This window comes from Ambystoma mexicanum, chromosome 5q (assembly GCF_040938575.1).
Source record: "Ambystoma mexicanum isolate Mex_15411 chromosome 5q, UKY_AmexF1_1, whole genome shotgun sequence".
NCBI lineage: Eukaryota > Metazoa > Chordata > Amphibia > Caudata > Ambystomatidae > Ambystoma > Ambystoma mexicanum.
The window spans coordinates 991,638,854-991,655,691 of record NC_090933.1 but is presented as its reverse complement, the minus strand read 5'-3'; the positions used below and the strand labels follow the sequence as shown (position 1 = coordinate 991,655,691).

Here is a 16,838-nt window from a genome sequence, read left to right as displayed (position 1 = left end):
ATTGAGTAATGCAACAGCATACTGCTAGTCACAGCTCTAATAAGTGGATCAGCAGCATGCTCGTAGCAACAGCTCTATTGAGTAATGCAGCAGCACGCTGGTGGCGACAACTCTAATGAGACTTCTAACAGTATGCTGGCAGTGAACGCTCATGTAGTAGCATGATGGTAGTCACAGATCTACTCAGTGATGTGGCAGCACATCAGTATAGTTGCCAACATGATCCATTCCATTCTGTAGGTGCTTATCCAGTTCTGTTTTTTCTTTGCCTTCTGGGACTTGTAGTTCCACTTGTCCCATTATGAAACTCGGACTACAAGTCCCAGAATGCAAAGAAAAGACAGAACTGGATAAGCACCTACATATTGGAATGGATCATGTTGGCAACTATGCATCAGTAGTCACATCTGTGCAGAGAAATGCAGTTCTGTCAGCCGTATGTCTATTGAGTAATGCAGAAGCATGATGGTAGCCACAGATCTTGTGATCAGTGTCTTTCATAATTGTACATTAGCCATCTCTGAGGAATATGATAACATGGGATATGCACACTCTCTTAGTTTAGCCAACAAGCTTGATGACATTAGATGTGTTCCTTCATAGGTTTGTGGTCCTACCACTCCCGATGGATTAGCAAAGCTAGGCAGCGCAAGAGTGTACTAGGCATTTCTCACAATATTAGGTTTCAATGACCTTTATGTATTCTGATATCTGGGACTTTACCTGATCATGCCATGGGCGACTGCCGGCCTCACAGTCAAGTGAAGCCAACGGCCACTCTCGAGTGTGCCGCTGACACCATTGCATGGGTCACTTGGCATGCGCATCACGCTCAACCATTTTGCTAAGCCAACTTGCAATGAATAACACTTGTGGCGCAATAACCGAGTGCGCCAGCTGTCCTTTTTTATTTTCCTTAAATGGGCAATAGTGCTTGACATTCTTTAAGGACTTAGCCTTGTTTTAGTGAAGTGTGTTTTTTGTGTACAGGCTAAATACGAGTAGTATTTAAGCAAAGCGCTTGGCACTGAGCAAATGGCAAATTTCATTTCTCAAGATGAGCCTCGGATTATTGAGGGCTGAACCCTTCCTTTGAGGCATCACTTTGCTGTGTCTCCACGGCAACATCTGGGTCACTTCACCTGCATCCTCGGGGGATTTGTGTATGGTCCCTGTATAACAGAAGCTGAATCTTTTCACAAGAGCTAAATTCTGAAGCATCAATGCCTGTGCTATCACTCAAAACAATGTGTGTGTGTGTCACTGTTTGTAGAATTCTCTAAAATCTCCCAAAATGCGTTATATGTTCAGGGTCGGACTGGGACAAGAAATAGGCCCGGACACCCAAAAAAAAGTGGCCCACCCATTGCCTCAAAAAAGTGGCCCACCCCTCGCCTCAAAAAGTGGCCCACTCCTCGCCTGAAAAAAGTGCCCCTCAAACCATCATCCGTGAATCACGTCAATTCACGACTTTACAGAAAATGGTACTTATGGAGGGTTGATGTGTTTGTTGCATGTTATGTTTTGTGTAAACACTTGAGAAAGTGATAACATTCCTTTTGTTCTTTTTTTTTAAAAAAAACATCATCACATAGGTAAATACTTATTTTGCAGAACCATACTCAAGAATGTCTACTAGTTGCCACCAGTAGTGAAAATAGAGATGCATTTAATAAGCAGTACTGCCAAATGACACCGCAAAGAACCTTGCCAGTTGTATTTGTGCTCACATTTTACATTACAACACAACTCATAAAATAACATAACAGATATGTACCACTCCGAAGTTAAACTGCATGCACACCACAGATATTCTCAAATGTCCCAGCTGCACAGTATATATACACCACTTCAAATGGCAACAGTACATGGATCTGCAACACAACTGCAACAGTGTACCACTATACAGCATAACAAACTGCACCAGCACACAGCTCTCCAGCATGGCAGCACCACACAACTCTATAGCAGTGCCTACTGCAACACTGTGTGGATATACAGCACTCCAGAGCGCGGCACACCTCTATGAACTACAAAATTCAGCACAAATGAAGCAATAAGCTGGCCTGCTGCAAGGCGAGTGAGACGAGATGCAGCCAACAAATAATCACTTGAAGCTGAGTCAGAGTCCAGGCCATCATGAGCCGACAATGGGGGAGTGAAAAGACTTCTCATAAAATTCATTGGAGGCTCTGTCTGGGCTTGTAAATTTTCCACTTTTCACAAAAATCGGTCTAGTGATTTCGGATTTGTTTTTTTAAAGACACACGAATAATAGAGTTTGGCCGAAGCAGGCTTGCAAGGTACCAATGAGGAGAAAAAGGAAGGGCCGGTGCCTTAATAATGTTCTTTCACATCTACCATGACACACTCACTCTTCATACCCTTCAAAGAGATAATGAGGGGCCCTTATAAAGACGCTGTCTCTTCCCCCCCCCCACAAACACCGGCCTGCCTGCCGGTTATGTGTTTGTTTTGGTATGCCTCCCCAGTGATCTCATCATGCCACCCCTATGAAAAATTTCTGGGGGCGCCACTGACTGATGTACAACCTAAAAACTCATACAGCCGTGTACAACGAAGAACGAGGAAAGCGCTTGTGGCCCAAACGATTACACTACTGTGCACCCGGGAGACAGAGTACAAGTGCAACCTAAAAACGTACACAGTTGTGTGCGCAGCGGGATTTAGCGCACATACCAACATAGGACTCACAGCAATATACACGGGGAGAACAAAGAATGCAACTCCGTGAATCAGGAGGTAAGGGGCACATGTGCAATGAGAAATTCAGAGCATGTATAACCGCAGGAATTACAGAACTGTGCCACTAGGAAAAGGCATGCAAACCAGCAAACCACACAGACCGTGTGCACCTGGAGGGCCATTAACACCTAAGGATTTACACATTGTTGTGCACTGCCAGAGGGTGGATGCACCATCAATCACACATCTGTGTAAGCTCTGCGTTCAAGAAGTAGGAAAGCGCGCAACCCAAGAGATAATGCAACTGGTGTTGGGAGACAGAGCAAACGAAACTCACAAATCTACACCCTTTTGCACTGAGAAAATGGGTGCAAAGTTACAAAACACTATGCGCTTAAGAGGAGATAGGACGTGCAGTCTGATACTTTACAAATTTTAGTGGTGCTGGCAGATGCGATGCAGCTGAAACCAATGAAGCAACTGTGTACATTGGGAGATGGAGCACATGTATGCCTGGGAATACATGCAACCCAAGGAATTATTCAAGATATGCTTTACACTTAAAACACAATAAATTACTCTGTGAGTAGGTGTAAATGCAACTAAATACGTACACAACTGTGTGCACTGGGAGAGAATGGGTATCGGGGCCCAAGGAATCACACAACTCCGCAGAGAAAGGGTTAATGTGCAGCTCAAAAAATTTACATAACTATGTATACTGGCCTGGGAAAGGTGACTGTTAAACTTACAGATGCGCACGCTGCGGTCTCTAGGGGTGCGGAGGGAGTATCATATGCTTGATGCTTCACAAAACCTACAACTGTATGCCTGGGAAAATGAACTTACTGTGCACAATGCCGTGCAGGGAAGCGCCAGTGACTGCGCCCCTCCAATGCCCCTACTCCACTCACCATACCATGATCCTGCCTATGTTATTCTGCCCCTCACTGTCCTCGCCTGCACTCTCTCGTGGGGCCTCTATCTACCCCATGCCGGGGTGAAGGCGCTGGCAGAGCAGGACCAGCGGGCGCGCTGCCATGGTGCTGCTGTCAGGCGTGGGGTGCGAGGACGGGGGCTAAAACAGCTCTGCCATTATAATACAAATCACTGGGAGGGAGCAGGTTGGGCAGAGGCAGCCCCGCCCAGCCCTGCCGCTCCCTCCCAGTGTTTTGCAATACCGAGGGCTGGCTGGCGCCATCGTGTCGCAGCCTGCCGCATTCATCAAAGAAAGGTAACACTTCAGTGTTACTTTTTTTTGATGAATGCAGCGTGCTAGCGCCGGCGGTGCTGCAAAGGATCTTGCAAGTTACAGATCCTTTGCAACCTACGCATCCGGCGGTGGCGAGGCCCTTGGGGCCGGTTCCTGAAACCCACGCCTGGGCCAGCCCACGGTGGGCTGTAGGAACCGGCCCCCAGGGCCTCGTCATGATTTCGGACCGGCCACGGGCCGATTGGCCGGTGGGCCAATCCAACCCTGTATATGTTAGCCTTACTCCTGGTATGAGAATACTGGCTCATTGTGCACACCTGGCGACTGGGATAGATTGTTTGGCAGGATTTGCGGAACTGTACCTTTAATGCAGTCTGGCTACATTGTATGTAGCAATAGATATTCCCCACAATGTGTTACTAAAAATCACGAAAGGTAGGTTTGGAGGAAAAGCCTATGGAAGCTGTCATGGAAGCATTGATATGATTGGTTATTTATAACGCGCCTAATACTCAGAGGTTTCTAAGCGCTGACCAAGGGATTGAACCGGTGGTGCTCCATGCTGTCTTGCTTCCAAGGCAAGCACGTTGCCTCTGAGCTATCCTCCCGGGACATTGTGCAAAAGCTAGGAGGTGAACCACACTACTGAGCGTGAAGATGGGTGCGAGCCAAGACACACTGCCCTCCTATTTGAAGCCTCTTGTTGTTACGCACATTTGGGCAACACAAGAACCCCATTCTTGCAGGTGGCTGGGGAGATGTTTCATGGCTGCTGGAAGACTAGAGGGGTGTTTTCATATGTTTAGGAGTTGATGCTGGAAGAGCTTTGCGTGCAAAACATAAGACCACATTAATTCAGAGAGCGGGGAACAGAACCTGGGAGAGAGGTACATTTTTAAGCATAGAACGATATAACTTCCTCCCCCACAAAGTCAACTGAAACACTGAGAACAATAAAGATGTGTGTTACCAGAACAAGTAGAATAAAGCAAGTACGTACCTGTGTCTGGACTGATCGATGCAACTTGTGGCGTATCGGCAGCTGCGTATGTGAAGCTAAGTGGTGGGTACAAAACGGAATTGGCAACAATCTGCACAGTTACTGCTCCAGCAGCGTGTGCCGGGGTGAAGCACCGCACTGATCCCGAAGTAATGTTTCTAACTTCACAAAAGCCACCACCCATGGTCACAGTCGTGTTCGGTTGGTGAAATCCATTTCCTGTGATGGACAGAGTGGTGCCGCCCATGATGCTTCCGGAAGCTGGCCAGAGATGAGCCACAGCAGGGCTGTTAAGGTTGAGGCTACCTGAAGCAAGGCCCTTACTCAACACTACAACCGTGAGAGTGTAGTTTCCAGCAGGGAAGGGGTCCACATCACAGGTAATAAGATTTTCCGTCACATTGTTTGCTTGGAAAGGCCTACTACCAATGTACACAAGAATGTCCTCAACACTGGTCCCGAAGCCGTCTCCTTGAATCGAAATCTCTGTAGTTACATTATCCAGACTGGTCGGGGAGACCGTTGATATAGACGACGTGACAGCATCTGAGTATGAAAAATTGCACACTCCTCTACACTGAGCAGGCATACCACGTACCAGGACATTCACATCCATGCTTTGTGCAGGAGAGACAGGCGGGCTGTCGCATTTAATATGAGTGTAATTCACGGACACAATTGCGCATCGATAACTACCCACTGAGACGATCACCGCACTCGCTGAACCCTCAAAGCCTGACCCTTGGATGGTCAGCCTTGTCTTTCCGGTAAGTGACCCGGCACTGGGGGTCACAGAGCTTATGTGGGGGACAAGGGCAAAACGGCGGTCAAATTCCTTTGTCAATGTATTGATAGCAGCCCCCAGGTTCTGGACAGTTAAGGAGACGATTTCTGCGACTCCAACGTTCATGCTGTTCTGTGGGTCCACGCTGCAGGTCAATTCACTGTCACTGCTTGAAAGTACTTCACAAGGATATTCTCCAACTTTTACCTGAAACAAAATATATATGATCGGTAAATGTGGAACGTAAGGCACACCGAGTTTGGATGTTTACTGATAGGTGTGATAAAATATTAGAACATCAATTTGACTAATAACACCCAGTGTGGAATATGATGTGGGTGTGTGCAACCCTTCAAACACATACAAAATAGGTGTAGGGATGTGTCAACATAGTGCGTCACCAGGGCCACATACAAAACAATAAAATAACTTCTAGGCTAATTTTAAATCTTTTGGGAACACGCCCACAGGTGCACTAGAGACTACATACTTAATCTTAGGAACAGATGTGGGCATGTGCAACCATGAGGCAAGTAACGATGGAAAGAAGAGCTTCTTCGGTGGAGTAGGAGGGCCCGAAAGCCGACTAAAGTGGAGGAAGAATATAGCCACTCCCTTAGGAAGAGAACTATGAAGATAAAAACTCTGGCGGTCATTATGCTCTGGTGGTAGCCGTGCCAGTAAATACGGACAATATTTCTCCCATTCCCATTTGAGTCCCATCGGACTGAATGGGAATGGGGAAGACGAATGCACCGGCCCCATTCATGAATGGTGCTGGTGCATCCGTCAAGGTCTGCGAGCGGGTGCCTTTTCGCCCGCCAGGTCACACCTGGCGGGCTGAAAGGCTTCCGCTCGCAGACTCGTAGTTTGCCGGTCCAGAAACAACGGTACTGGCAAGCTTACAGGTACCGTTGTTTCCAGACCAGCAAACTCGTAATGAAGCCCACTGTGCTCAAAAGGTTTAGAGAGAAACCTCAGAAGGAATACTGGGCGGAGGTTGAAAGTAGTAGATGGGTTTCTAAGAAAAGAGGCATGATAGCGGCATGTTTAGGTAAGTGTGGGAACATGCCAATCGAGGGTAAGCAGTCAAAGCAAATGACAAATGAGCATGAAATCAAAGACAGATGAATTTGCGAAAACTTCCACTGCATAGAACATTAACTCAACAAACCAGCACAATTTGTCTTACAAACATTTCCCATATTTAATGGCTCTTTGTGGATTGCCCTATTATCGTAAAGGCCATTGGAGCCATAGACCTACCCCTCCCTTAAATAGTTCTTTGGGGATTGCCCTATTATCATGCAGCCCATCCAGGCCTGGGTCCTACACGTCCCTTAATGGCTCTTCAAGGATTTCCCTATTATTGTACAGGCCACTTGAGCCTGGGTCCTACCCCTTCAGATTTTCTCAAACACTAGATATGTTGAGAAAATATGGAATATGTTGAGTATTGCTCCTCCTGTATGAAAACCTTTGGACATACACATTACTTTTCACATGGTCCTCAGAATTATTTAAGGCACAGACCAAATAAAATAGAAATTAGGCATTCATTATCCCACACCAATATGATGAAATGCAGTTTTTCAAATGTGTCGTACCTCATTGGCACAGGGGATGTTGCTGAAGCCAGTACCAGTGATTGTTAGCAGGTCCAAAACCGTTCCATTGGATGGACTGATGACGGTTATGGAAGCGGAGTAACAGCTGGAAAACTCAAACAAGACGGCACTTCCATTACCACTTCCATTTAAGGGTGGGCTGCATTGAGGCTCCAGGGCTAGGCAGTCGTGTACGGACCTTCGCCGGCGGGCTGGGACGGGATCTGCAGAGTTGATGTTAGCAACTGTTATTGTACCATTAATGAAGGACTCAGGGTGACACCAAGGAGCCACATCTTCAGAGGCAAAGTCTAACTAAAATTTTAGTCAATCATGGTTAGTATAATTACATTCTAAATACAGTGAACACGAATGATTAAAAATGGTATAATGTGCAGATACAGTGAAGTATGAGCACAGATTTTGATGTACTTTGTCTGAAGGCAGGTAAAGTTAAAATAAATGGTTATAAAAACACCGGTTTTCTGTTGTTTTTTTATTGGGGGTGTGGGTTCCCTCCCAACCCCCCATTTTTTAACCCTTAAAACGCCACCCCAACCCCATCCCGACCCATGTTAACCCCTTAAGCCCACAACCTTTTACTAATTTAATTAATGGTCACAGTGTTTTTCAGTGTTTTTGTCCATTCTGAAATGTACCACTCTGTTTACACATATCCATGCCCTACAATTATCAGTAGATGCTTTCTCCCTGAAGAAGCAGGAATAATCTACAAAGCCCAACACTTTCTTCGTCATGACTCTATTGCAATACAATGTAGTTAGTATGCAAGAAAGAGATCTACAACATGGCTATTGTTCAACAGTGGATCCAGGTGAAATACTCCCGCTTGGTGAGTCCAACATCTGGATTGATAAAAAAAAAGAACAAACTAAGGAAAATGAGCAAGTGTTATGTTTTTTGCAAAACAAGAATGGCCAAACTCACATCGTAGGGCATGTTCTAGATCTGCTTTTTACAAACAATATCAATATCATTAACCTCATACTGTAGTTCTATCCCAAACAAAGGAAGGATCATTCCTTAATTGTAGGAAATTAGATGTTGCCACACTACAGTGCTGACCAACGAATACACCAAATCTCCAGTTACAGCTAAAAGCGGGTTCAGCAATCCAACATTGCAGACACCTATTGGACTATGTGCTCTCCGCCACCAGAATCCGGCGATCCAGCCTGGCTTAAACATTATGGAAACCTGTAATGGGCTTACCCCTCCTAAGGTAAAACAAACTAAGTGACATACAGGCAACACATGGTTCACTCTGGAATTGGCTAACCTAAAAAGAAATCTAGAAGGCCTCTGGAAGTGAACAAGTGCTATGCGAGACAGACTGGCTTGCAAGATCCATCCATAGCAAGGGGTACCAGAGAGTGGTATGCCGGGGGAAATACACATAGTCAAAAGACCAAGTGAGGCACTGGGCCAAGTACTGAGCACCTGTACTCACCACTGCAAAGACCTAACATTCTCCAAGCAAATATCCCCCAAATCTGCTGCAGCATCCAGCTGAACACAACAAAGTCTCTGTCCTCTCTGATAGACATGCCGACAGCCCCATAAACATTGGTCTCACAACATTCGATCAACACCTTAGTATTAAGAACTGCTTGTATGTGTCAGTTAAAATAAGGCATGGCACTCAGCACTTTCAAATATGCATTCAAGACAGAGCAGTTGTCCAACAATCATGTTGGGCCTCATTACAAGTCAGCCGGTCCGGAAAGAACGGTGGTGGTAAATCTGCCTTTCCGGACCGGCTGATCTCGAGTTCTGCAGGTGGGAGGTGTCACTCCCGGCAGGTCTGACCTGGTGGGTTTAACACCACCCGCCTGCAGGCGGACGTCTAAACACGGGCACCGTTACAGCATGGTGCAGGTGTTTCCAATTCCCCATTCCCCATTCCCATTCCCATGGAGTCCTAGAGGACTAGAGGACTCCATGGGAATGGGGATTTACCAAATTCCGCCTCCGGAATTACTGGGTCACCGGGGTTGTAATGCCCCGGTGATTCCGGGAATCACAGAGGCGGAATGGTAATATGAGTCCAGCGGTAACCTGCTGGTTTTTCCGGCTCGGTTACTGCCGGACTCGTAATAAGGCCCGTTATCTCAATAATTCCAATCCCTTGCAGGACAATGGAAGGGGAAATCATTGGGGAACTCCACGAATTTGTAAAAATGCATATTCAACTCAACTATCTGCAATACGGCTTTAGATCACTTTTTGGGATGGAAACCACCCCTTTTAATGTCAGAGAAAAACCTCTGGTCAGCCCTCAAAGCTGCTAAACCTGCATTTCTCAGCCTGAGGATCTGTTCAGAGACTGTGACACAGTAGACCACAAGGCTGTTTCTCAACACTTAGAGTGCGCATGATTATTGAGGATGGGCCTGAACTATATGTACTCCTTCCCATCTTATCACAGTCAACAAATAAGGTTTGGTCTGAAAACCCATCAACAAAAATCAGCAAAGTGCCCCAAGGATTAGCATTAAAACAGCTGCTTTTCAATATATGAAGCATTTGGCACAACTTGCCCAGAAACAGCATGTCCAGATGTGTCATGGTGACATGCAGATTAACATCTGTCTGTAAGATGAATATGCAGATATTGTTAGCATTTATGAGTAGAAACTACAGATGTGTAACCCAAAAAGCAAGACGCTACTAATTAATTGGTGTAAAATACTGGGGGCAGCTAGCTCACTATCAGCTCAGAAAGTAATACCCCTAAGAATCATACTTTATCCAGGCCAATCTTTCACCCCACAAATGCTGTTGCAACGAAGACAAGCTATCACCTTGCTATTCTAATAAAGGTCATTCCACTTCTTAGCTAAGATATTTCACGTTGACTTGATCATTAGTACTATTCTGATAAAAGTATTGCGTATCGTCGATTTGGCTACCCAAAAGAACATTCGAAAACTCCTTATAATTGCAAAGCAAGCCTGTTGACCATGCCCAAAACTCAGAAAGTTGAACCACATTCCAGTAGCTTTGAAGCAATACCACTAGTTGCTGTAGAAGAGAGGATCAAGTTTGCAATCGTGCGTATAATATTCAAGGCCTACTTCAGAAGCTAGCGCCTCACTAGACACTCACCCACAACCTAAGCTTTAAGTAGCTCATGAATGTGGGTCACCCAACCTCAAACAGAGCAGGCATGAAGGCCAATCCCTGAGGAATTTAGCCTGCCACTTCGCGAAGGATCTGGGCCCACTGCTGAGATCCCCACCCAGCTTACATTCCTCCAAGTAGAACTTTAAAACAGATCTTTCCAGGGAAGCCTTCCCTGCCTCCATCCCTTCGCTGGTGTGTCTTGCTAGAGAGGACCACAGAATGAGCAGAACCAGCAGCGCACCAACCAATGAAGACAGCATGCTAAGGCTTTAGACCTTAAAACTGCATGAATGGAATAAGTCCGACACCCCCCAATTGAATCCATCCACCTCTCCACTCAAGTCATCAATATAACCACATATGCCACGCTTCTCTAAAATGACCCACACAAGTAAAAGGATAGCAACAATTTCTACCAAAAAACAAGATCACCGCTAGCTATACCGCTAGCTATACTTCATTTTATCATGATGCTAAAAATGTCCCCTATCGCTCTGCAAGTGCCCTCAATGAGGGAATGGGCCTGTGTTAAACAATACCCAAATGAATGCATCCATCATTGCAAATAATTGCCTTGGTAATAATCTAACGCATGGCACTATTTCTAAATTGAATAACTACATCATACCCTTTTCTGAAATCACAAACATAATTACCTGGATGATATAGTGCTTCATGACCCCCAACACGAACATGGACTTCAGCTTGCCTGTCAGGAGCCGGTAGAACGGTGACTGTCCCTTGCAGGGAAATGCTCTGGCCATCACTGATGGAGCCGCTGCTGTAATAGTATACTCCAGGGGAAGTAAACTTGTACCCAAACTTCCCTAAAATAGACAGTTTCAAAGAGATAACATAACCATATGAACTATGCTTGCATTAATGAGAACTCGTGTGGTGATAATGTGCTTCTTTGAACGGCGTTGAGAGGGATATGTGGTAGGAGTTCTTGGCGAACCAGTTGAAGGACCTGGCTAAATTTAGATGTACTATTTCTAAGCTTTAATAACCCTCCAAATTCAGTTCCTCCTAAATCTGAAACAAAATCCCAAACTCCCTTGAATGTTCAGGACATTGTTGCTTCTCGGCGAGATGTGTGCTATAAGAAAACCCTTACACATACATTTACATACACAACCGCAAAAAACTCCCAAAGGCAAAAGGAAGTCCTTTTTTGTCCTACCGCTTGCCTGTGTGTAACCAGATTAGGCCCTATGTCAGTACTTATAGCATAAAGTCAAAGAGTTTACATGGGCGGGAGAGTAACGTTTAAGCAGAGAATCTCTCATTGTTTGCATGCAGTGTGTTACTTTGAATACACCTGAAAATGCTCAAAGGGCATACTATGTTTTCCACAATGTGGGATATTCCCACACTGGGACATTCTAAAGGATGGAATTCCTGGTTGTACAATTTCCTCAGCTTCAGGATCCCATGAATATTGCCATAACCTTTGGGATTCAAGGAAAGAGCATAGTGCGTTGTTGCCTGTGTTTGGGGGGCAATCCATGTTTCCCACAGCAACACAAGACTTCCCCATTGATGACTTTCTTGTTAAACAAAATGGCTCTCTGCCAGAAGAAGAAAGATATGTCTTTTCATCCCAGAGATTTTGTGTGTAGCTATAATCATTTTAAAAGACAGACGCCTCATTATAAGTTGCCAGTATGCCGCTGGGAATTCTGGTGGGATACCGGCCAGAGGACCTACCGTTACCTGCACGTGATATCCTTGTGTTACCAGGATATTGCTGGTGCCGGCAACCAAAGTCATTCCGCATTCCATGAGTCATATGGCTGGACCCCTTTTGCAATGGTGCAGAGGGGCTAAAAAACAGTGGCGTGGAAAGTTGCCCAGAGAAATGCCAGTGGTTCAAATGGTGTCCGGTCAAATGTTCGAATCAAAATGGTCGAATGACAAAAAGGTCGAGTCAAAACTACCGAAAGCAAAAGGGTCGATTTTTTTTTAAATGTATCTTTTTTTTGTTGCTTTAGTATAGGTAAAAAAGGTGTTTTTACACCAAATATCGGGGTTTGAATCCATCCACCTCTCCACTCAAGTCATCAATATAACCACATCTGCCACACTTCTCTAAAATGACCCACACAAGTAAAATGATAGCAACAATTTCTACCAAAAAACAAAAAAAATATTCGACCCTTTATTTCAGTCATTTTGACTCGACCATTTTGTCATTCGGTCAATTTAATTCGAACATTTAACCTATAACCGTTCAGATTCATTCAAAACATTCCACCCATCATGTTTTTGGTTGTAGCTAGTCTCCCTATGTGAGAGAGGCTATGTCCAGACGTGGGTCCTTTGCTCGCTGCGCCATAGGGAACAAAGCTGCCCCTCACTGATGAGGACCTACAAGGCTGAAACCTGTATGGGGTCGCTTGTGTTTCCATGGAGAAGGGACCTGACCTAGCAGTTCGGGCTGGGCTGTTACCATTGGTGGCAGTAAATGCCTGATTTGCACATGGCTTGACACCTTTTGCAATGGCACAAACAGGCTAAAAACAGTGAGTGGAAGGTTGCCCAGAGCAGTGTCAGTGGTTCAGATTCATTCAAAACCTTCCACCCATCACTTTTTGGGTTGTCATGTGAATCTACTATTCTCATGTCACACATCTAATCTATGCAGATAAAAAGGTTTAATTAGTTGAGAACAGACACTGGCCAGCCCCAGCATCTGGGGTCAGATATTTGCATGTAAAAGCAAGAATGTATTCATATACTTCTTTTTTTGTAAAGTGGTGCATCCAAGAAGATCACTTATGAGCACTTAGGTAGGGGTGTCAAATGGGCAAAGCCTCTTAGGTCAACTACAAAGGCTAGTAAGTGTGAGGTAGGAAATGCAGGTGGAGGGACACATTGCTGGGAGTACACATACATTTCGGGAATTGTTATAGCAGTAGATATCACATGAATAGTTATGAGGGATAGAGAGCAACCAGGTTAGAAATGACAACATTTACTACAACCAATGGTTGCATTTGAGTTGACATTAGACGCATATACACCAACATGCCTCAGTGCATTTTGGGGGCAATCCTGTAATTCTTTACTTTGAAATCTATTTCTTGGAGGCCTGGATGTATCTATTATAAATCCAGGATTACAGATCCTACAATGCAACAGGACTTGACTAAATTCTGCAGAATGGAGGGGGAGATGTAGACTAAAGTCGACGACCATTTGCTAGCTTTTTTTTCAAGAATCCAGCAATCGTTCTTTGTCTTTGAAGTTCAATGTGATAGCTGATTGTAATAGGAGGGAAAGTGGTTACAGTGGGAGAGGCTGTCACCCCAAATCTAGGGTAGGGCTCACTTTAGCGGCGTCATTGAGAACCACTTACATATGTGTGAACTCTTGCAGGAGTGGCAGTAAGCACACAGATGCTTGCAAAAGAGATGTGTGCATTTAAATAAAAAACTCTTGTTCCACCATTGACTCTGGAGAGAAATTCTTCTGTATGATCCCAGTTTTAAGACACTCTCCCTGACTCAGTTTCACTATTGAACACCATTCATTTTCCACCAAGCTTTTCTGGCCATCACAGTTTGTCAGGAAGAATTGTTAGCGCATGGATTTCTGTTCTTATATAGGGCTTCATAAGCATCCAAGCGCAGAAACAACAGGTGTTAATATTACCCGGCTTAATAGTGCTCAATATACCAACCTTAGAGAACTGAAGGGTTGAGTCAGACCAGTTGTGTGATTTGAGCTCACAAAGTGAGGACTTTCTCCATGTTTGAAGCAATTGCTTAACTAGTGAGTCTTCATTGTTTTTACTGAGGGGTGTTTATTGTTTGGAATTTACTAGTACATTGTGGAAATAACTCCCCAACATTCACAAAAGGTTTGATGTACACCAATACAATAAACAATATTTCCTATGTTCTGATGTGCTGAAGGAATTTAAAGAAGCTCTAGGGGACGATTCATGAAATAATTTGCGTGGAAAATCTGGGATTTGCGCGCCAATCTGCGCGCAAAACCCTGTTCAACTGCACTGCACTTTTTCCTAACTTGCGTGGACTTCGTGCAGGCTCAGTATGTCTCTGCAAGCCGTCGAGTGCATTGCGTGAGACACCGCGCAGAGTGTTGGCAAGGCCTGCGCCGGGGGCGCAGAGGGCGGATTAGGGGGCAGAACTTGGTAAATGAGGAAGTACAAGGGAAAAAGTGGGCGTTACGAGGGACAGGCTGCAAGCAGTCCATAGCATGCCCACAAACGCGCATGACAAAGCGTATTCATGGATGTGACAGCACAACCTCCCGCCTGAAAAATGCTCACGCAAATCCCTCCATCTGTCTGCCACCCGAAGGCAGGCGTAAGTACACTTGCGCATGGCAATCGCCTCACAGAGGTGGGTTTGCATGTCAGATATAGGGGTGAGTGTACACAGCCGGGGATCCGATCGGATTTAGGTTTGTGCGTACGCAGTGTAATGTGGTGCAGGCACAGTTTATGATTTACAGAGTTTTACCTGAGTTACGATACATCATACGCATGTTGTCGGGATGCCGGTAACATTTACGGGGGACCCCGCGCAGCAGAGTACTTGAGAGGCAGGCCCGCTTGAGGGGGACCCCATGCACTGTTTGAAGGGTGCGTGCATTTGCATTTGGGGGAGTACACAGAGGTAGCTGTACTGGCTTTTTTTGCTTTGCGTGGGGGACTGTCGGGGGTGTTCCATCCGCGACTTGCGTATACGGTTACTTTGCACAGAAAATTCCACGAATACGCGGGACGCGCATTTTAAATTCTGCTCACAGGCTGGCGCAGTGTCGTTCTCTGCGTGCGGCCCTTGCAGGATGAATGCACTCTTTTCCATGAATCGGCCCCACAGTGTGGAGAAAATTCAAGATGGGTGCAATTTTTAAATAACTCTTTAGGAGTGAGATTACCAGAACTGAGGAATTGTGTTTGGGTAAATCAAAGGTCAAGCCACTTAATGAGTCATTTTCATTTTCACGCGCTGTCCAAAGCTCAATTAGCAAATACTGAAAAACCTGTGGGCAAGCTATTGATGTTCTTATTCTGCTTCTCGATCAGATGAATATGTCAAATTCCCAAACTAATTCAAATGTCATGGCTCTTACTCGGTGAAAAAGCAAGAAAGGCAAATCCAATATACGGAACATTAGGGACCCCTTGAGGTATTGCTCCCATGTTTGCTCGCTGTACTGCTATTTTCGCCATTAGTACCTGCAGCTTTGTCAGCACCTGGTGACATTCTGCTTGTGCTGGATGTTTGGCATCCAAACTGTTCACTTTCCTCATAACGTGTATCGCATCAAACCACACCACACCTCTCGACACCCCCACCAAGCGCAGTGTCCTGAACCACCACATAGCTCTGATCAAACATACAGGTACTGGAGAAGATTCCCGCACATATCCACGCCTGAAAATCATACACTAGCCCATGGTGATACCATTTAGCGCTGTGATACTTCCCAGTGTGGGGGCTACCAACAAGTGTAATAAATAAATAAATTAAATAAATGGTACTTCAAAATGACCACAAAACGCAAACAGACCCCAACAATCATAGACCAGGCACACGGCGTACGTGTCCAACTCAGGGTACACCCAGGGCACGTCAAAAGGGACTACATGTCAAAAGCACCCAGAACCTTATGATTTGCAGATATCACCACACCAGTAACGCAGCCACGCACTACTACCTCTGCTCCTACTAAACACTCCCCACCCTTTTTTGTGCAGATCCCAGAGTGCCAAGAGGCCATGAAAATGGAAGCAGTTGAGCTATATAAAAGCCAGGAGAATACCTTAAAATAACGCAATGTTTGTAACATACCTGATCCTGTTCTGTGGTCTCCACTTGTAAATCCTTCCCCATCGTATATGCTGCTTCCAGGGCTGGACACAGAAAACACCCGGTATCCCACTCCGGGGATGAAAGGCGGGGCGTCCCACTGCCACGTGACGGTGTCACCCACCAGAATGCTCATGGATGCCGGGGACCAGGCATAGCCAAGCCCATAATCTGTGACAGGGAGAAACCACTTGATTATGCTTCCAAGGGCTTTCCTGTATCTCATCCCAGAAATATTGCATGTACCTATGGGGTAGCTGGGAAGCAAAGGGGCACTGTACATAGGGGTACACAGCCAGAGGATTACTGTGAGGGTGCAGAAGACTTGCGCCTCTCCACCCAACCCTTCATCACCCATTGACCCGGCCACCAATGCAGCCCCAGAAGGCAGCTTGTCCGGGCCATGCCCTGTTTTGAGTACTTTTAATGCATCCTCTAAAATCCGTGCAAACCACCACATCTGATGTTCAATTCACATTGAGCACGTCCATTCACGTGCCTTATTTTGTGCCCCTGAGACAACTAACACACT

At 45.5% G+C, this 16,838-nt stretch overlaps 1 protein-coding gene across 1 annotated transcript in view; it reads right to left on the bottom strand.

Annotated features, from left to right (window-relative positions):
* The window catches only part of PKHD1L1 (PKHD1 like 1), a 361,418-nt gene that overhangs the window by 163,531 nt on the left and 181,049 nt on the right, over positions 1-16,838 (bottom strand). The window contains exons 36-39 of the mRNA XM_069622133.1: positions 16,289-16,477; positions 11,114-11,284; positions 7,311-7,522; positions 4,920-5,910 (exon numbers count right to left, since the gene is read on the bottom strand). Coding sequence (XP_069478234.1) covers positions 4,920-5,910; positions 7,311-7,522; positions 11,114-11,284; positions 16,289-16,477 — 1,563 coding nt within the window. The remainder of the gene's footprint in view (positions 1-4,919; positions 5,911-7,310; positions 7,523-11,113; positions 11,285-16,288; positions 16,478-16,838) is intronic.